Source organism: Mustela nivalis (assembly GCF_964662115.1).
Source record: "Mustela nivalis genome assembly, chromosome: 17".
Taxonomy (NCBI): domain Eukaryota; kingdom Metazoa; phylum Chordata; class Mammalia; order Carnivora; family Mustelidae; genus Mustela; species Mustela nivalis.
This window is the reverse complement of record NC_139036.1, coordinates 28,240,645-28,261,165: the sequence shown is the minus strand read 5'-3', so window position 1 is coordinate 28,261,165 and position 20,521 is coordinate 28,240,645. Positions and strand designations below refer to the sequence as shown.

At 51.5% G+C, this 20,521-nt stretch overlaps 1 protein-coding gene across 6 annotated transcripts in view; it reads right to left on the bottom strand.

Moving 5' to 3' along the window:
* Window positions 1-1,211: 1,211 nt before the first annotated feature.
* Window positions 1,212-20,521, bottom strand: part of TBX4 (T-box transcription factor 4) — a 31,351-nt gene continuing 12,041 nt past the window's right edge. For 5 of the 6 annotated variants that reach the window (XM_082707510.1, XM_082707511.1, XM_082707512.1 and 2 more), the window contains exons 4-9: window positions 18,268-18,387; window positions 16,810-16,957; window positions 6,083-6,235; window positions 5,035-5,123; window positions 4,654-4,889; window positions 1,212-3,414 (exon numbers count right to left, since the gene is read on the bottom strand). In XM_082707510.1, coding sequence (XP_082563636.1) covers window positions 2,795-3,414; window positions 4,654-4,889; window positions 5,035-5,123; window positions 6,083-6,235; window positions 16,810-16,957; window positions 18,268-18,387 — 1,366 coding nt within the window. In that variant the 3' untranslated portion in view covers window positions 1,212-2,794. The remainder of the gene's footprint in view (window positions 3,415-4,653; window positions 4,890-5,034; window positions 5,124-6,082; window positions 6,236-16,809; window positions 16,958-18,267; window positions 18,388-20,521) is intronic. The other variant, XM_082707508.1, reaches the window with a different exon arrangement.

The window sequence follows — 20,521 nt, the reverse complement described above, 5'->3', positions numbered from 1 at the left end:
GGGCTGCCTAGAGGCAGAATATTCCTTAAGAGACAGCATTCTTTACCTTGGACTCAGGCAACTATGTGTCTAGAGAGCCTGGGAACCCACATGTAGCTCCCAGCCCTCTGTCTGGCGTTCTAGAAAGTGTGGGGTATCCCAGAATTCAGTCTTTGCCCAGAAAGAAAAGAGCAGAGAGGTTGTGTACACAGGCACACATACATGCAGACAAAACCCACTTAAAATTAAAATTAAACCCACCCCTTCCCTGAACCCTAAGCCAGGTTCAGATAAGTTTTTCTCTGTGACCAATGAGCCCAAGATGGGAACCAACAGCCAAGGAGAGAAGGAGTTGGTCTCCTTCTGCAGCAAGAAGTTTCCCCAGAGAGCAGCCCTACAGCCACAGGGAAGGACTTGGGGGGGGGGGGCGGGGAATATGACAAAGTCGACTTTTTACCCAGCAGGAAACCTCATCATCCTAAAAAAGATGAGGGCTTAAAGAATACCCTTATCCTTGCTTTCTCTTCTGCTGACTTCCCAGACCAGCCTGCTGTGCAGACAGTGAGTAACAATGAGCAACTTTGGAAAAGGAGCCACAAGGGGAGGGGGTAAGAGGCAGGATTGTAAGGAAGGAGACCCAACACACCTTTCCACACCAGCTTCTCTTCTAATCTAACAGGGTGAAACTAGACTGAATTTCATCTCTCCTTTTCACATTCCATCTTATGGCCAAGCTGTAGGGTATCTGGCGGACGGGTGGGAAGCAGAGGTCTCTGCCAGGTCTTCATTCTGTTCTCTGGGGTGCAGCTGGCTGATGAGCTCAGACATCTGACTTCTCCAGGAAACCCCAGGCTCTCGCTTCAACCTGCTCTTCAGTTCCTTGTCTGAAGAGGCCACACAAATCCCACCAAGAATTCCCTCCTGCGTAAGACCACCTCTCCCAAATCACCAGGTTGTGTGTTGATTACTAAAAGGGGACGAATTCTGGTGTCTTGCCTGCCTTGCCCTTCTGGGGTCTTTGTGGGCCCTGGAATCCAGACCCGTCATCTGGGGAGTAACATGAGAGCAGAGGTACAATTGTTCCGTTGGTTCTAAATTCCTTCACTCGAGGCTCAGAGGCTCCATGGTATAAATGCTCAGAGGCACAGAAAAAAATACCAGCAAAGGGGACACTAAGACCATTGCTGAGCCAAGAAATGACAAGTCAGTAGTAAAGAGCATCCACACACTTCACAGTTGTAAAATGGCTTTATGTTACGATATGTAAAATAAAATGTCCATGCTATATAACAAAACACTTGAAGTTCCATATCCCCTGTTGGCTATTGTGTCTTCTAATATAGTTTAATCTGTGGTGGGTGTATATTTATATATATATAGATTTATTTATTTATATATTTATTATTTATTTATTTATATGTTTTCTCTAAACCATTCTTAGTTTTTAACATCAAATGTGTAATAAAAATTTAAATAGATGTCTTTTCCAAATACCCCCTCCAGCGTTTATTTTATTGTTTATTCGTTTGTAAAAAGCAAAGCTGAGTTTGACATGTGGCCTGCGTTTGTGAGAGAGAGAGATATATATTTATTTATTTATATAATATATAAATAGCTATTCAGCATGCAAAGAGTTTAGTGATTTCCCAGATTAGATTACAGAGTTCACACCAGCCGCATCGGTGTTCTGGTGACGTTCCATGCTGAAGAGCTGGGCTGGGGGACGACACGATCCACCTCACGGAAGAATTATCCTCGCTTCTCTGAGCTCACTGGCTGAATGTACTGGAAGAAATGAATGTTTTCTCGATTCTTGTTTTTATTTCTGTCGGGCTTTCTTGCTCCAAAGGCGAGGATTTTCTGGGAGCTGAACAGGCTCTGCCTGGCAGCAGCTCCAATGTGGTCTCCTGGGGACGTTGCCAGGTGAAGTGTGTTTCATGATGGCCAGTCATCGGATGCAGATGGTGCCCGAAAGGCCGAGTCTTGTACACCAGAGAGAGAGTGGGAAACTGGATGTCGGGGGCTGAGGGGAAGGACTTTGAACCATATTAAAAAACCTGAATGATGACAGAGATGCTATTGGTCGCATTTTCCCTCCTCTTGAAGGAAAAAACTAAAATGTTTTAATACCCATCAGGGTATCATGTGCACCTAGCACATGACCTTCTCTGAAAGTCATCCCTCAGACCTTGGGACTCTAGGGATCAATTTCCAGGCCACTGACTGAGCCGTGAGCTCTACTCCCAGAGAGCGCTTTGTGGCTTAGCTAAGCGCATGTCTCAGGTCATCTCACAGACTCTCCAGAGGCTAAAAGAGGGGCCCCCTACTCCCCAGACAAGATTTCCAGCTTCTCTTGCTAACAGAAGGCCAGGAACTCAAAGATGTGCACAGAGACCTCCCACCCCAGCAATGAGATTCTTCTCCAACCTTCCCTACGAGAGAGACCTCATCACCTGGCCCCTGAGTGAATCAAAGATTATTTTATCAAAACCTCTCTAAGTAACTCACATGAACTCTCCACCCCCGTCCTATCCATGCACCTGTCAGGAGATGTGAGGTAACAGTGGACCCAGGTACCAGAGCCAAAATCACTTCTTAGGTAATTGTGGTTTTCTTCCTCGTCGTGGTCTCAGCTGTATGTCAGAAGGCGGATATTCTCCAAACGTAGGCACGTACACAGGCACACATACATGCAGGCACACACGCAGACACCCTCCCCTTTGAAATACCTTCCCGTGTTTCTTGGTAGCGCAGGCCACCCACAGAGGTTAACACCGGATTACCGTGGTCCTGGGGCTATCGATGGACATGGGAGTCATCCGTCAGTCCAGTTCTCTACCGTTCCCATTCCTGAATGATACTGTAAGGAAGCTTCCCGGGACAGGGAGAAGCTCTGAGAGTAGAGAAACTCGTTGGCAGCATTCAGGTGTGGAGAGGGCGGCTTCCTCTCGCACACGGCGGGGAGGCCGCGCTCCCTGGGGAAGGAGGCAGTGGGGCCCCGCTCCCGGACCTGAGACTGTGAGAGCTGATTGTAGACGCTGAAGTGGGTGTTTCCCGGCGGCTGGGAGCTCTGAGCGGAGAGAGTGGGCAGCCGAGGCATCATAGTGGTGGCGGTGAAGTGGGTGGGGAAGGACTGGTAAGGCACAGTCTCCATTGTCTGAACACTGTAGCTTGTGTACGGGGACACTGACGTCCACATGTTACAGCTCAGCGGGGGTGGGGGCAAGTCGTCCACCCCAGACACCCCCGCAATCTCCGGCCCCGAACCTGAGTACATACAGGCTTCTCTTGGGGTCACCTCACTGCAGTAGGAGGGGCTCAGCATCTGCTGGTCGTAGGGAGGGGGAGAACGGAAATAATGATCCTCTCCCACTGCGGGGGGAGCTTCCAGATAGGATCGCTTGCAGGGTAAGTCCAGATGGCGGGCACTGTCTGCTGGAAGACAGAGAAACCTTCAGGAAGAGCCATTTCCACCAGCCCAGGGCCCAGAACCCTCTTCTTGGATGCCAGGACAGCCTGCCACTGTCACTTAGGACTTGCCCCTCAGCCCATGTGGCCATGGCACTTCCAGAATCACTTTAATCAGCTACAGCTTTTATAAGGTGGCAGCAGCCAAGAAGTGGTCAGATTATGGACCCTGCTCAGAGGCCACAGGGGACACCACATCAGTGGACACGCAGTGATGTGGTCAGCCAGGCGGCATATAGCTTTCATCCTTTGCCACCATGACTCCTGGGAATGGGAAGAGGCCTTAATGTGCCCTGGCATTCTTAGCCGAGGCCCACCCGGCCAAGGAAAGTGGAGGCAACTGCCAGGCCAAACTAGGCCCAGAGGCCACATCTGTGTGAATTAGCCAGAAAATTAAAGCCACAATGTTTCTGCCTTAATCCTCAGCTCCCAGGAAGGCCTTCGCAAGCCAAAGATACTTGCAGGCACGTTCCTGTTGCTTTTAGAAGAGGAAGTAAACTCTACATGTGTTCAAAGGAGTCCCAGCATTGTTATAATACAGATTCCAACCAGTGTTTACAAAATGGAAACGGAGCTGATAATCAGTAAAAGGTGACTTGGACTTTTAAGGCTAAGCTGATACTCTCTTTGGGGAAAGATGACATCAGCTGCCCCAAACCATCTCTGTGTGTCTTTCGATGTCCTCAGCCATGACGGCTTGACTGTCTGGAGCGGCATATCCTCTGGGTCACCCCTGTTTTAGGATTGAGGGGGCTTTGATAAATGATAGCTCCAGTCCCCACACCTCTGGACCCTGAGGTGTCGGCCTCCTCGCAGACTTAGAGACACAGCCCATGTGACTTCATGTGATGTGCCCACCCCATGAAGGCTCTGAGCAGTGGCTATGAAAAGCACCTGGCACTGAGCAGGGGTACCCACCGGGGTCCTGGGGACAGGAGGCCAGAAGGGGTCTGTGAGGATTAAAATCAAGAATCAACATCCCTGCACTAAGCCGGCCATGCTCCTAACCCTCCAGGTTTGTTCTCCCAGGCCACTCGATAACCAAGTATGTGTGTGTGTATGCATGTGTGTGTGTACATGCACACATACACGCATAGGTATGTGCCCACACGGCATGAATGTTCGCACATATGATGGAGAGTGTTTGTAGGAAGAGCTTTACCCCTTGTCTGACCCTCTAGGGCTGCCAGCCTAGGAGAAAGCTACCTCGTCTTTTCAGGCAGTGGTAGAAGAGGCTGGAGTCCCTCTGGGCTGGGAAGGTGTTGAGGGGAAGGTCCTGTGGCTCAGCTGTGGCGAACTGCATGTGAGCCCCGTTCTCGTACTGGTAGTGCTGGAGCGCCTGATGGGCACCGTGCAGGGGACTGACGTCGGGCTTGGCTGAGAGCTGGGTGGAGACGAGCCTCTGCCTCATGATGCTTTTGGAGATCACAGGATATTCTTTGCTGGCGAGGCGGGGAGGACAGGGACAGGAAGACAGGAAGAGAGTAAAGATACTTTGAGGGTTACCCTTCGTTCTCCTGAACCCAGTCTGCACCCCGACCCCCGACCCCCGACCCGCATCCCGTCCCCCGGGCCAGGCAGCCCCACCTCTGCAGCCGGGCCACACGCAGGTCACTGTCGTCACTGCCCCGGAATCCCTTGGCAAAAGGGTTGTTCTCAATTTTCAGCTGTGTGATCTGTCAGGAGAGGACACACAGAGTCACCATAGTAGAGGACTGAGCTGGTCTTCCTCCCCTGTCCCAGACTGTTCAGAGCTCTGGGCAGAGTCAAGGGACGGGGTACACCCCAGCCCTCGGCCAGCTGGCCAGCAGCCTGGCCGAGTCCTCCCGGCCCTCTCCATCCATGACTGGCTCCTTGCTGCCTCCCATCCATTCTCCTCACTGCAGACCTTCTGACTCTGCCTCCTGTTCTCCTATCTGTGTGCCTCTCACAGCTTCACATCTGTGTCACCCCATCCAGGGCATCTGCCACATCAGCTTCTGAGGGACCATACTAAATGCAAATCTGTCACTCTTCTTCCTGAAATCTGCCACAGCCTATGGCCCTTCCTCAATCCCCCAAGCCGACCTGGCCAGTCCCTTGCACGATGTGACAAGCCCCCTGAGAAGGGTTGCCTGGGCAGCGGCAGAAGGACTGGAGAGAATGGCCCATGCATGGCCCCAGAGGCTGTTTGGGGCAGTCAGGCTGGGGAGGGGCGTGGCAGGGTGGGAGGTAGACCCATCTGACCACTGGCTGACCACAGGCTCAGTCTCCCGGCTCCCACACAGCTGACCATGCCCCAAGGCTCCTTTCCCCAATCTTTCCCCTTTCCTGGGAGGCCCTGAGTCCGATCTTTGAATCCCAGCAAGGTCAAGAAGTTTGTAGGACAAAAGGGCCCAACACTCAAGCCACAAGGCAAGATCCACGCTCTTGGTTCTTATAGTGCCGACTTTGTCCATTCCCCATAATTAGTTCGCACTGGAGATTTAGGAATCTGGTCTCCCTTCTTACTCAGCATTTGCTTTCTCACTGCTCCGAGGGACAGTCCAGGTGTCCAAGGCGCCTCTGCCCCGTGCATGGAGGCTTCCCTTCCTGCCTCCCTGATGGCACAGAAATGCCAGGCAGGGTCAGCGGTGGGGGCTGGGGATGACTATACCTTGTGATTCTGGTAGGAGGTCACAGAGATGAAGGAAGTCTCTGGGAACACATGGGTGCAGAAGGCTGTGTTTTTGGAGCCGAAAGCATTGTTCTCATCAGCCTTCACGATGTGTAGCCTTGGCTGGTACTTGTGCATGGAGTTGAGAATGATCTGGAAGACAAGGGTCTCTTTCTGAGCTCTAGGTCCCCACCCCCTCGTCCCTGGTCTCAGTCAGCTGGCCTCAGGCTGGCTTTCATGCTCCTAAAAGCCCAGGTTCCAGGGCCTGACTCCTGGGACAGGCCAGAAAGGTGCCAATGCTCCCAAACAAAAAAGCAGGCTCCTGGACCCCCGCTCAGCCTCCACGGACCCCGCTCAGCCCCTCTGCTCCAGAACGAATGCCTGGCCCCAAGACCTTCCTGATGGCACAGATGTTTCACTGCAGTAATGGAGAACTGAATAGTTTAAAGCTCAAGTGACCTCCGCACTGTGTAGCAGGTGGAATTCCGAGCTCATGCAAAGGCCCAGGGTGTCACGGACTCGCTGTGTGACCTCAGGAAAGTCACTGGACTTCTCTGAGCCTCAGTTTTCATATCTGTAAAATAGGATCCTAATTCGTAACTCATCTCCCTCAGGTTTCCTGCTCCAGCTGCCTCTTTACCCTGCCCGTCCTGTCCTCTCTTGCCTCTCCTGTTCCCCACTACCACCGCCCCACGCACTGCTGTATGACCCGCTTTTCATAAAGATGCCCGCCAGGGTGTGCAACATAGGGGAGGAGCTGAGGAGAGTGTCCCACTTGGGGTTTTTTCATCTGTTTCAACATGTGCAGAGGCCTGCTGAAGGGATTCTGGGAGACCCAGATGCATCCTGCCGGCAGACCTGCTCAAGGCTGCCCACAGCCTGGAGGGAAGCTCCGTCATAAGCTACAGTTCCAGGTGCCAGGGTAGGAGATAGCAAAGTTCTAGAAATAAGGCCACAGAAGGCCAGAGGCCCCACGCACCTACAGGCCCTTGAGGATGCCTGGGGCTGGGGCCTCTGGGTCGACCCACCAGACCAAAGAACCCAAGAGGCCTGGCCCTGGAGCCCTGGGAGTAACATACAGTAGTTGCAGCTCCAAACCTACTTCATTCGGCTGTGCCCCACGGTAGCGGCTGCATCATGTGCCATTAAAATGTATTTTTTATCGTTGACATTTGCCAGACGCCCTCCCTATTGGAGGCAGGACCAGGAATTTGGGGCATTTTATCAGCACCGCTGCTTTTGTTAACCCTTTGGCTCCTATACTGGCTGGGCAAGGCTGGCCCTCTGGCTCCATTTCTCGCTGAGCTCCCTTCTCTCCTTCCTTTCCTTCTAGGGGTGCCCCTTCCTGGGCTAGCCCTGCTGGCTCCCATCTTCCCAGTTCCCAGGGACAGGTCTGGGGCCAGATTAAAACCCTGAGTGACCAGAGTGCCAGAAGAAGGGCCAGAATCAGACTCCTCTAGGGCACACCAAGGCAGAAGCGTTAGTCTAGGGAAAGGTGCCAGGTTCAGCATGGCCTGGGGACAGAGAAAGCCTAGGGGACAGGCACAGCTGAGGAGCAGGTGGGGTAGCAGCTGGGCCGTGGCCTCTGGCTCTCCCTGGGCTCCTCAGCTTGCCTGGATCTCTCCATCCAGCAGACCTAGTTTTTCTCTCTTCCGCACTGGCTGTGACAGCCTCCCGTGACAAATCTCTGGACCCTCTCGGGGCAGATACAGAGCACCCCAAGCCAGGGTCAGCCAGGGCCTGCAGCTGAGGACCCATTGCCCAACTGGAAGCCTGCCAGATAAGCAAACGCAGAGTGGACACAAGTCCTGCCTCGGGAGGCCTCGATGGACATCTGTTTCAAGAGGTTGGGGATAGGGGATGGGTCTTGGGAAACACCTCTCAGTCCCTTTAGGTTATTCTGCCACCCCGCACTGCCCCCCAGCTGCAGGAGTCCACAAAGGACCCAAGGTCCCAGAAGACCAGGAAACTAAATCCCTGGGAGGTGGTCAAGATGCCTCCAGAAGTCTCCAAAGTCCCACCTCCTGGCCTTTCACATGCAGTTCCTTTGGCTTGATCTTCCTTTTCCCCCTCTCTCACCTTCTAGGGTTATCTTCTCTAAACCTGATTCTTCCGGGAAGCCTTCCCAGATCACTAGGTCCTTTTGTGAATCCCTGATTCTGAAACTTCCTCCCTACACATTGTCTACTTGGCTGTTGTGTTGCTCCCTAGTGGTTTCCTGTTCCTGCTTGTCCCTTCAATTAAACTGTGAACTCCTCAAGCGAAAAAGAGAAAGGGCCATATTTTTTACTCCTTTTGTACCTCTGGGCTCCTTTACCCTCAGACAGGAACTAGTAAGTGCAAGGCAGCCTCTAAGGCATTTTTCAGGTAAAAATTCAAGATTAAACCTGTGCACAGCATGCTACCATCCCCCGTGGCAGGACTAGCCCCTGGCCACTTGGGGAGAACACAACCAGTGGACTAAGCAATGCCAGGCCCCAGCACAGTGAGGCTGGGCTGTCCCTCAAAGATACCATCAGACAGATGACAGCACCCTCCCTGCTCCTTGGCCACCTGGGGAGTCCTAGGCTCTGTCGGTCTGGCCAGAGCCCTGGGTACCATCAACTCCCTACTCCCCACTGTCACGCACCTCCAGGTCCAGTCAGTGACCAAGTCCTGTGACTCTATCCACAAGATAAATGTCTCTCTGTTCCCACTGCACAGCACTGATTCAGCAACCCCCCATGCCCCCCCTCCCCGCCATCTCTCTCTGGGTTTGGGGCTACCTCCTCCCTGTCTCCCTCTCCATTTTCACTGCTACACACCAAATCAGGTCACTCCCCTGCTTATAACATTCCGGTTCATCCAGAAGGACTGTCCACTTGCTTTGTATTTCTTCCTCTTGCCTCCCAAGTTTTCCTCCCTCCATTCCTGCCAACATTCAGAGCTCAATAAATGTCTTATATTCATAATGCCACCTTTGATGGTTCCCTCTTGCCCCTTGGGATAAAGGCCAAACTCCTCAGCCTATCAGACAAGGTCCTTCATTGACTGAGGTGGAGAGATTGCCAAATACACCTTCTAGGGGAGGGACCCAGTCTGGCTTGCAGGGAAAACTGGGAAGACAGAAAGTGCCAGACGTGAAGGACAGGGAGGAGCCATAGGGGGTTGCAATCCTGGAAAACAGAGAAGTCGGGAAGAGTCCAGAAGCTTCAGTGGATCTCTGCTCAGCAGCTGCAAGTCTTGAGCAAGCTCTTTCCGCCCAGGCAGATGGGGCCCCTATCTGCAAAGGGAGGCCTTCGACTAAGAAGTGGTCCCAAACACCCCTCATAACTCAGACACTCTGGAATCCATACAGGTGTCTGGAAGAATGTCCTGCTTATTGAACCAACGCAATTTTAAACTGGTGCTTCCGCCCCAACAGCCCAGGAGAATGTGGAACCAACTCCGTGACTCACACCTGGCTTTACTCGGAAGTTCCTCAGGCGCCACATTAATCTCCTTTGCCAGAGTCTCCCATTTATACTTGTGGCAGAGGACGTTGGGCCAAATGGACCAGCCAAGTCAACAAACCCCACTACATAACTGGTCTCATCATTGTTTTACAGACATGGGATTCATTACGTTCTGGCTACAATTCAGAAGCCTGTTCTATTTTAACAAACTGTGATAGTGCCAAACATCCATTTCCTCAAGAGATCACCCTAGCGTGCTTGGCCAATGAGGTTGAGATTTATCTGCATTAGAATCACAGAACATAAGCACATGGAGAGGCAGACCTTAGAAATCATTCTAGTCCAACCTCCTAATTTACAGATGAGGAACAGGAGGCTTGTAGTGGGAACGTGACTTGCCCAAGAACACATAGCTGGCTGGAGACAGAATCCTGAGAAGAGTCCAGATGGCCTTTGAGAGAGCACACGCTGCTCTCCACAACACGCTCAGAAATTAATGATAAAGTGTCAGCCCAACACTGTGAGAGACGAGGATTCACCAGGCCCTTATGTCCATCACGGAACACAGTGTATCTGGATGCTGGCCGCACAAATGTGGCCAATGTCCATTTTGTCATAGATTAAAACCCCTGTGTCGTAATTTTACTTTTTAAGACCACCTTCTCCATCTTCCTTCTTACCCGCTCCAGTCCTGCGAAGAGGTAAGGATGGAGGCAGGTTCTAGAGCTTACACAAAAAGAGGAAAAAAACTGAGACCCAGAAAGGTAAGCGATTGGCTGAAAGAAGACCCAAACTAGAGCTGAGTCAGGCAGCCCATTAGCCAACTCAAGAGACCTCAGCCAGGTATGCCTTAGGCCTCACTCCCAGGGCAGCAGCCCAGGGGCCCGGAAAGCTTTCTGCCTTCTCTCACAGTCACTGCAGTGTTCACAGAGCATAGCCTATGTGCCAGGCCCTGTGCTGAGGAGCCTACACACATCGAATAAGTAACTCTTTACAACATCCCTGTGTAGTAGGCATTATTATTGGGTGCATTAGGCACAGCCTAAGGGCACTGCAGCTCAGGGAGGTGAAGGCATCTACCCAACCTCAGACAGCCAGTGGGAGGCAGAGCTAGATTTTGGACGAATTCCTGAGCCTGAGCTCATACATGTCCCTGGCTGGAGAGCACCAGGCCCTCTTGGGAGTTGTACAGGGCATCTGTACAACTACCCAACGCACCCAGCAAGGGCTCAGCCCATTGTCAGGGTGCAAAATATGTGGGAGAAAAGGAGGAAAAGAGGGAGATCAAGAGCCCTGGGTCCCCACCGACATGCTGACAGCATAAGCTTTGGAGGGAGTTCAGCCCCTGGCAGAGAACAAGCCTTCTCTAGCTAAATCCCGCCCCTGTCAGCCAGTTCTCTCATTCACTTAGTGCTTACCAGCACCCAATGTGCCAGACCCAGTGCCAGGCACTAGGATGCAATTGTGACTTAAAACCTTGTGGTTTCCTATCTAGTGGGGAAAGTCACGCAGTAATCCAAAAACTAGGCAAAAGTAAGTAGTGAGAAAATGTACTGGAACAAAGACTACATGTATTTATTTATTTTTTATTATGTATTTTAAAGTTTAGCCAATTTTTATCTTCAAAAAAAAATTTTTTTTTTAATTTGTCAGAGAGACAGTGAGCAAAAGCAGGGGGAGAGGTAAAGGGAGAAGCAGACTCCCTGCTGAGCAAGGAGCCCATTGCAGGACTCAATTCCAGCCTGAGCCAAAGGCAGGTGCTTAACCAACTGAGCCACCAGGTACCCCAAGACTACATTTATAATAGTGATGACTAAGATGAAATACCTAACTGAAAATATGTGGGTTCTGATGAAGAAAACTTTTGGGGGGGGGTGGTAAAGATATTTATTTATTTATTTATTTATTTATTTGACAGAGAGAGATAGTGAGAGATAGACAGCCCAAGGAGGCAGAGCAGCAGAGGGAGAGGGAGAAGCAGGCTCTCTGCTGAGCAGGGAGCCAGATATGGGACTTGATCCCAGGACCCTGGGTTGATCCCAGGACCATGGGTTCAGGACCTACGCTAAAGGCAGACACTTAACAATGGAGCCACCCAGACATCCCTGTGATGAAGAAAACTTGAGGACACTTTTGAAAAACAAAAAGTAGGCATCCACAAAGAAAAAGGCATTCCTATCCATCCCTCCCTAAGTCAATTTATAATTTTGAGTGATCATAATAAAAATACAAATAAGTTTCTTTTTTAATTATATGCTGATTCTTAAAGTTCATATGAAAAAAAAAAAAAAACAGATAAGACGAGCCAAGAAAACTCTGCAAAAGAAGAGCAATGGGGGACCAGCCCTGCCAGACACTAAAGCTTATCATGAAGTCTCAACAGCGAAGGCACTGGCACATGAACAGACACAAATTCAAGGGGGATTTAGTGTACAGAAATAAGGCATCTGAAGCCAGGAGGGAAAGAGAACCAGTCAATTATTGGTGTGAGGACAACTGGATAGCTTTTTAGAAAAAAAAAAAGTTGGATTCACACCTCCTATTGAATGCCAGAATAAATTCCAAAAGGATCAATGGTTTAAATGTAAAACTAAATCCATAAAATATTGGAAGAAAACAGAAGAAATTTTCCTTCAAAGTAAGGAGTGGGTAAAGGCTTTCAGTCACTCAAAATCCAGAATCCATAAGGAAAAGAGCAATATTTTCAGTCAAAACCTTCTGTGTGGGATTACCCCTATAGGCGTCACAAGGTAAATTGCAAACTGGGAAAACACATGAGCAGTTCCTGTCACATATAGGGGCTAAGCCTTCCTCATTTATAGAAGCTCCTAGAATGGATAACTGCTCAAAAATCTGAGAGAAAAAATGAGCAAAGGATAAGAACAGCAGTTCACAGAAGAGGAAAAAAGATGTTTAACTTCACTCAGAATAAAGGAAATGCAAACTAAAACTACAACCAGCATCTACAGTTCACCCCTCAGACTGGGAAAAGCCCAGAACGTCTCTCCCACCTGCTAGGAAGGCTCCAGCCACGGCAGGAATACACATCAAAAGGCGAAACCACGAGTTACAAATCCAAACACCTCTGAGCAAGCAACTCGCCACACAGAGATACTTGACGCAGGTGTAAAGTGATATATGTACCGGTTTAATTGAAAGAGCAAAAACGGGCATCTTCATTTCTTCAATAAGGACTGGCTACATGATTTATAGAACCATCGCACAATGAAATTCTACGAGGCTACAAGGAAAGGAATCAAAGGAAACTCTAGATGAACAGCGTGATCTCCATTTTATACTGTTTACAAAGCAAGGTGCAAAAAGCTTTTATAGTGTACTACCTTTTGCATATGAAAGAAAGGACTTGAGATTCTGCATCCTGCTCGTTTATGCAAAAAGAAATGCCAAAAAGAAATGATTAACAGTAGTTAGCTGTGGCTGGGGATTAGAAGAAACTAGGATATGGAGAACCAGAGGATAAAAATGGTTTATTACAAACATTTTTTAAATTTACTCATTGGTTTGTTTCTGAATCACGGAACTGTATATTTCCTATTCAAAAACAAATCTGATGTATAAGTATAAAATTCTAGGGGGTGCCTGTGTGATGCAGTTGGTTAAGCATCTGACTCTTGGTTTCAGCTAGGGTTGTGATCTTGGGGTCATCGGATGGAGCCCCAAGTCAAGCTCTGTGTTCATCGCGGAGTCTGCTGAGGACTCTCTCTCCTTCTCCCTCCACACCTCACCCCTACAATAAATAAATAAATCTTTAAATAAATAAAATCCTAACTGCGGTAAGGACTAGGACAGAAAGGTGGATGGCACGTTGGGAGCATGTAATGGGGACCCTGAACTGTCTCCCTGAAGAAGGGGCATTTGAGCTTAGATCCCAAGGCTCAGGAATAACTAGGTGAAGAAGCCCAGGGTCAGAGGAGGAAGTGGCACACCGAGGGGACAATGTTGTGTCACTTGGTGACCAAAGAGCCACAGCCTACACCCCCAGCCTGGAGCCAACCAGGCCTCTCGAACAGTTAGACTTACTGTATCAGAAATCGTAAGCTGGTCTCCCAACTCAGCAGTCTGGGAGTCCTGGGGCATAAGAGGTCTCTCTTCTCACACAGAAATGCGCAGACGCACAGACACACCCTGCTGCAGCCATTGGCTCCCTGCCTCCAGATCAGGAGAAAAGGTAAGACCCAGCCATCATCAAGTCCTGCTGTAGGAGACAGGCCCTACCCCAGGGAGGCCCTCCTCAATTTCCAGAAGCTGCTTCTCTTACCATTTCTTGGTGTCCTGGCCCAGGACCCTGTGGGGGTGGGAGGCAGTGCAAGTAGAGAACAATGGGCACCTGCCCCTCCCGAGGCAGAGGAACAGAAGTGGAGCTGAATTAGGGCCCTAAGGCAGCAGCCCTAAGGTGCTGCCCAGCACCCCCTGATCCTTTCTGCCCATCCCTGGGTTTAGGCTTACTCCCAGAAACTTACTCCCAGGGTATTACTGGTGGTAATACCCTGAACCTACTCCAGGAAGGAATAGAGGGCCCTCCTGGACTGCAACAAACACCCACCAGGAGTTTTCTAGGGAGAACCTGGTCCTAGAACACATGGGCCATGTGGTCCGAGGGGTCCCTCTGGCCTGTATGAAGGACTAGCTGCCCTGTCCAGGCCTTCATTGGGACCCTGAACCCTCTCCCGGGGGTGGGCTGCAAATGAAAGGCAACAGCTAAAATCCCCAAGATACTAGGAGACCCAAGCCAAAAGTCCAAAGTTCACTTGGTTGAGAAAGTGCCTCGAGGTCCAGGAGGTTTTAAGGAAAACTGAAACTGTGGAGGTGAGCAGTGCAGAAGCAAGGGCTTGTTTGGGGCAGACTCGGAGCCCGACATAGCTCTTTCCCAGGCTCCTGCACTGAGAAGCCAGGCAGGGTGACGAAGGGCTCAGCACTCCCACCGGAGCAGGCCAACAAGCAGAAAGCCCTGGTCCACCTGGCTTATCTAGGAATCCATCCTCCACAGCCCATGCCTGCATGGTCAAAAGCTGCTCCCTCTCCAGGGATGTTCCAAATAGTTGAAGATACCACAGCTCAAGCCCCGGGTACAGAAAAAACAGGCGGAGAAGCCAAAAGAACGCTGGACTGGGAACAGGTGTGGGTTCAAGGCAGCTCCTTCACACCCAGCCCCTGAGATAACGGCCTTGTCTTTGGGTCCTGCCACCATACATGGGGAGCTGTCACCACTGAGCTGCTCATGCTGGGCAGATGCAGGGCTGGGGGAGGCTCTGCATCTCAGCCCTCTGCAGAGAGCTGAGTTAGTATGGGGAGTATCCCTATCGCCAAGGAAAGATGAGCTCCAGGCAGATGTGGTGAGTGTAGTCGGGGGCACCCCCAACATCACGAGCCCCTCAGGCAGCCCCATGGGCTCAGACTCAAGACAATATGCAGGGTTATGGCAAACTCCTTGTGGACTCGAGAGCCACCGAGGAGCAAGCCAGGCTGGGAAGATCTACTGCTGGGCTAGGAAGGCCAGGTCTCTCTCCCACTTCTTAAAAAACCCCCACTTTTCAAGCACTTGAGTCCCACCCCTGCCACCTTCTGCAGGGGTTAAGGGTGGGGGTAAGGGTTTGACGAGTCCCCTCAGGCATCCCTGCAGCTGGGAACCATGGTAGCAAGGTGTGCCTCCGCCATTCTCACCAGGACTTTGACCTCTGGGTACTTTGGACAGCTCACTCCAAGATCCAGCTCTTGCCAAGCTCTGTGCTCACCCCAGTGGTCAGTCCCATGGGGTCCCTGTGTGCAGTGTTGGGCAGAGACAGGCCTGCCGGGGAGGTTCCCACACACCCACCACAGAGGCCCTCATTAACTTCTCCACGTTGATGCCATGACTTGGGCAAGCAAGGGAGGCCGGGTAGGAGCCCATGGGGAGCGAAGTCTTGGCCAGGATAGTGCCCAGGAAGACCCAGGAGGCCCTTCTCTTCCTCTGTTAAAAGGCCCCGTGCTCTGGGAGGTGGGGGCTTGGCCCACCCTTCCATTAGATCGGTGGTTTGTCTCTGCCCCCATGAGAAGTTGGGACTGCATCTTTCTGCCACCAACCCCCCACAGCACCTGCCTGCATCGCATGAGAAAACCTGCACCCCTTAAAAACAGAAAAGTCAGGAGTTAAATACACTAACTAAGCTTTCTCCTAGTTGCTTGTTTATAGATTACCAACTCAGAAGAGAACTGAACAGACTCAGTAAATTAGAAGTAAGGGTTGCTTGTCTTATATACCACTCAGAAATGACCACTGCTGGCATTTTCCATGAGGAACTATGATTCAAAGGATTCTGATATGCATGGAACCCCTCAGTAACAGAATTTAGGTATAAAAGAGGCACCTCCCTGCACCCCCAGCCCTACCCCTGTGTCCCCCACCACCAGCCACACCCTGAGGATTTCATGAACAGCCTGGGTAACTGCATCTAGCAGCCTCTGCTGCTCCCGTGCCCGCCCCACCCCCACTCTGTACTTCCAGAGTAAGGATGGGTAGCTGAGAGGGGCTGGGCCTGTGCCCTGGCCGATAATACCAGGTCCCCAGACTTCAGTTTGCCACACACTTGAGCTAAAAATTTCCACATAAAACGCTTTTTGTGGGTCTGCCAGAGCCAGATGAGGAAAGAATGAGCTTTAGCAGCCTGGATCGGGCGTCAGCGGCAGCATCCCTGGAGCTGTAGAGTCTCCCTTGTAAGAGCCAGGTCCGGGGCAAGGCCAGGGAGGAGCGGCCACCAGGGCCAGAGTGAGGCCCTCCCTTCCAGAGTGCAGGCGCTGCCAGGCCAGGCAGATGGCTCACGCCAGAGGCCTCAGAACTCATCAGTGACTCTTTCCAAAGAAAGTTAACGTGTGTTAGGCTCCGGCAAGGCCAGATTTGGGGACACTGATGCAGAGAGAGTTTACCCATCATCATCTTCCTTGTCAACCGTTGCCATTTACTTAGAGCCTCCCACGTGCACGGGGCTTCCTGCGCATTCTCTTAGTTAATTCTCACAACCGTGAAAGGTTTCCAGATAAGAAAACTAAGGCTCAAGAAGGCCAAGAAACTTGCCCAAAGTTACCCAGCCAGCAAGTGTGAGGAGAAGGATGCAGGGCCTTGGGGTGGGGGGGACTCAGATCCTGGCCTCCTTCCTCACTCTGGCCCAGGCATGGACCAAAGCCCGGAGCTGGATTCCCGGAGGGGAGTCTCCACATGGCCACCCCTACCCAGCCCCCCACCAGCGGGGGGGCGGTGCGCCAGGGCTGGTTCTCAAGGCCAGGCAGTCTCTTTCTTACATGGCCGAAGGGGTCCAGATGGTTGTTTGTGAGCTTCAGCTTCTGGAAGGAGACGAGCTGCCGCATCCAGTGGGCCCCAGTGGCAGGAGAATCAGGGTGGACATAGAGCCTTCCTGGCATGGCGGGCTCGGCCTTCCCTGCCACCATCCTGCCAACAGAGCAGACAGAACCACAGCAGCTGATTACTCTGGGGTCTGGAAAAGCCCAGATTCCCTGCCCCCTCCGAGAGCAAATCCCCATAAACCTGAGGGGGGCTGGGTGGGAATCACTGCTTATCCTATACTCTCAATTTAGGGCTCTGGGAGTTTGAGTGTTGGTCGGAGAGCGTGTTGAGGAGAAGCCACGACTCTGAACATTTTATTTCATTGCACTATAAAGAGAAAGGGAAGTTACAGACAGATGTGATTATTTACTTCAAAGAATGGGGCTAATCACAAATATATTGTGGGCAGATTTAGGCACTCGTGTATACGTGTTATCCTTTCAATTTTGAAATGTAATTATTTATATTATTTGGAGGGAGCTTCTTAGAGGACCTAGACAGCTTTCAAATTGCTTGTCTCCAATATAGTGTTTACCCCCAAAGAAGTTAATTGGTAACTGTCCCCTCAGCTAGAGCCTGCTCTGAATGATAATTCAACCTGAAGAGAGAAGAAATAGAAATATGGCCCTTGCTAGGACCTGGCCACTAATCCTGCGGCCTCTACCAAGTCTCTGCTGACCCTACTTCCAGCGCACTGTGGAACCCACATCCCAGCTGGCTACTAATTCATTCAATCTCTCTCTCAACTTGAGCCCTATCCTGGGCTCTGGGGATAGTCAGTGTACAGAGGAGGTGGCCTTAGGAAAAGCAGCCCAATGTTTATTTACCCACCCCCTGGGTAAATGTTTATTTACCCAACAACCCAATTGTTTCTCCCAGCCCCTTGCTGAAGGGTCCCCTCATCCAACCACCAGGCAGCTGCCCCGTGCTGTGGATCAACCGCTTAAAGGAAGGGCTCACAGCCAGAGAATGAGCAAGTGGAAAAGCAGCAGAAGACACCACAGACCAGGCACCGGGATGCTAACCATCCGAATCAAAATCACCCAAGAAAATAGCTCCCATCCTCCAACCCAACCAGTGAATGATTGCACCCAATCAGTGCAGCCCAACCAGAGCCTGTATCCATCCAGCGTTGGTGTCCATCTGTCACCCCACAGCACAGCCCACAGCTGGAGGGAGAGAACAGACTCTCGAAAGCCACCAAACAAACCCTGCAGCTCATTTCTAGCCCCAGCCCCTTCGGCAGCAGGTGGGCAAACATTTGTGGACCCTGCAGCCCCTGCGAGTTTGGTTCCCAAGTCTACTGGTCCAGGCAATCCTTGGAACTAACTAGGGAGTCCCTAGACCAAACATCAGGTGGTGGGGTGGGGGTGGCGAGAGAGAAGACAGGGGATGTCAGGGTCCCAGGTTCTTACCATTTGTTGTCACAGAACTTGTAGCGGTGGTCATCCGCAGGGACGATATCAATCAGCAGGATGTACTTGGTCTTGGGGTTCATGCCTGTGACTTTGACCTTGTAGCTGGGGAACATCCTCCTGGGAGGCACCAAGGTGTGAGGCAGAGGCATAGAGTACCAGGAGAGATGGCACACAGGGGTGAGGGGACAGAAGGCCCTATATCAGAACTGCAAGCTGGGTAAGGCCCTTCCCTCTCTGGCCTCAGTTTCCCCCTACACAAGGGAAGGCCTGCACCAGATGCAGGCCTTCCTAGCTGTGTCTAGGAAGAGGGCTTACCTGGCTTCCCCAATGCAACACAATTCCCTACTATTTAGTTCTCCTGGTTGTGAGACCTAAGGCATAGGAACCCTCAGGGTCACAAGAGAAGATTTCAACACCAACCTAGCTGCTTAATTTCACTTCTGTCCTTTGCCGTCCATACACAACTAAAGTTCTGGGCTGCCATTATGGGGGCCAGAGCAAAAGACCTCAAAATCAGGGTGCCTGGGTGGCTCAGTGGGTTAAAGCCTCTGCCTTCAGCTCGGGTCATGATCCCAGGGTCCTGGGATCGAACCCTGTATCGGGCTCTCTGCTCAGTGGGGAGCCTGCTTCCTCCTCTCTCTCTCTCTCTCTCTCTGCCTGCCTCTCTGCCTACTTGTGATCTCTCTCTCTCTGTGTCAAATAAATAAATAAAATCTTAAAAAAAAAAAAAAAGACCTCAAAGTCACTGTCAGCTGCTTCTGTAATCAGTAGAGTGTCTCCTCTGGGCCTTGTCTAGGTGGAAACCCTCAGGCCTCAAACCAATTCATGGGAAAACAGGAGAGCGCCGCTAGGTCTTTGGATTCCTTTGGAGTGTTTAGAAAAAGTGTTTAATTGTGTGAAGACCTTGCCCAGGCCTATGCACACTAACCGGGGACCAGGGAAAGTCAGTTCAGGAGCCTCATGGAGAAAAGCACAGATTCTAGAACCACTGTGCCAATGAGCCCCACCACTGGCAAGTTGTGAGGCGTTGAGCAACTTGCTTGGATCTCTCTGTGCCTTGGATTTCCTTATCTCTAAAATGGGGATATTACCACCTATCTCATAGGCTGGTGTGTGGATTCACGGAGTCCATCTGTGACTCTTACCCCTGGCCCTCACTGCACTCCTCCCTCCACAAACCGGTGGACGACCGACCTCTGCGAAAATGGCCTCACTAAAAAAATAGGATGTTTTCCAGTTTCCATAGCCCTTGCTAAGCCTGGGACCCTCAGTCTCAGGGACTATTCTAGAGAAGGGCTTCCCCAGACCCCCATTCACACACATGAACAACAGCATGTACACAAACCTACAAGGGTGCCGCTCTGCCCCCTGGTCACTAGGCCCCTGATACTGGATCTCCCCAGACAGAGCTTCCTCACAATCCTCCTCCAACACCCCCACCCTTTCTTAGCTGATCTCCCACAAAAGTGTTTCCCCAAGAGAGAGGCCGATCCAAACCTAACTGAAGATGCTTAAGGTGTCAGGAAGCAAATCCCCTGAGCTGGGACCCTGCCCAACCAGTCCCCTCAAGGAAAGCCATCAAGTGGTCCTCTGCCTCCTCACTAAGCTGAGAGTCTGTAAGGGGAACCTCAAGAGAAGCTGTCCTAGACACCTCAAAACAGATGACTGGAGCCCCTCATTTTGTCAACAGGGGTTTCAGCTCACCTGGACAGCACAGGGCTTCCAGAAGGGGTCAAGGCCTCCATAAACTGGCAGACCTACAGCAAGCCCCAGCCAGGACCCTGAGGTAGGAGGTTCAGTTCTACCCCTGGCTCAGCCCCAGCCTGCTCACCCTCTTTCTTGTGGGAGGAAAGGCCTGTGGGAGCACTGCAGTGGGCCAGGGACACGGGAGGTGTTTGGCCCAGTGTATGCACGAGCGCATGTACTTGAGTACACAGTGGAGTGCGCATGTGTGCATGTGAGCGTGCCTGGAGGGAGGAGGGAAGTTCTAGCAGCAAGTCTAGGGACTTATAAACCGTGTGGAAGAATTTGTCTCAGATGTCAATTGAAAGCATTTTCAAATGTCCACCCCACCCCCTCTCCAGGAACAGGGGAAGTGAGAGGGCTCAGGAACCCAGTCCTGCCTCCTGCTTACCAGTCCCTGCCTGGCCTGGGGGCACAGCTGCAGCCTGCACCACCCTCTTCCCCAGCTCAGCCTCTTCCCTGATAGGCCTAAAGCTGAAGTGGGGCAGGCAGCAGCTGCCTCCCCTCC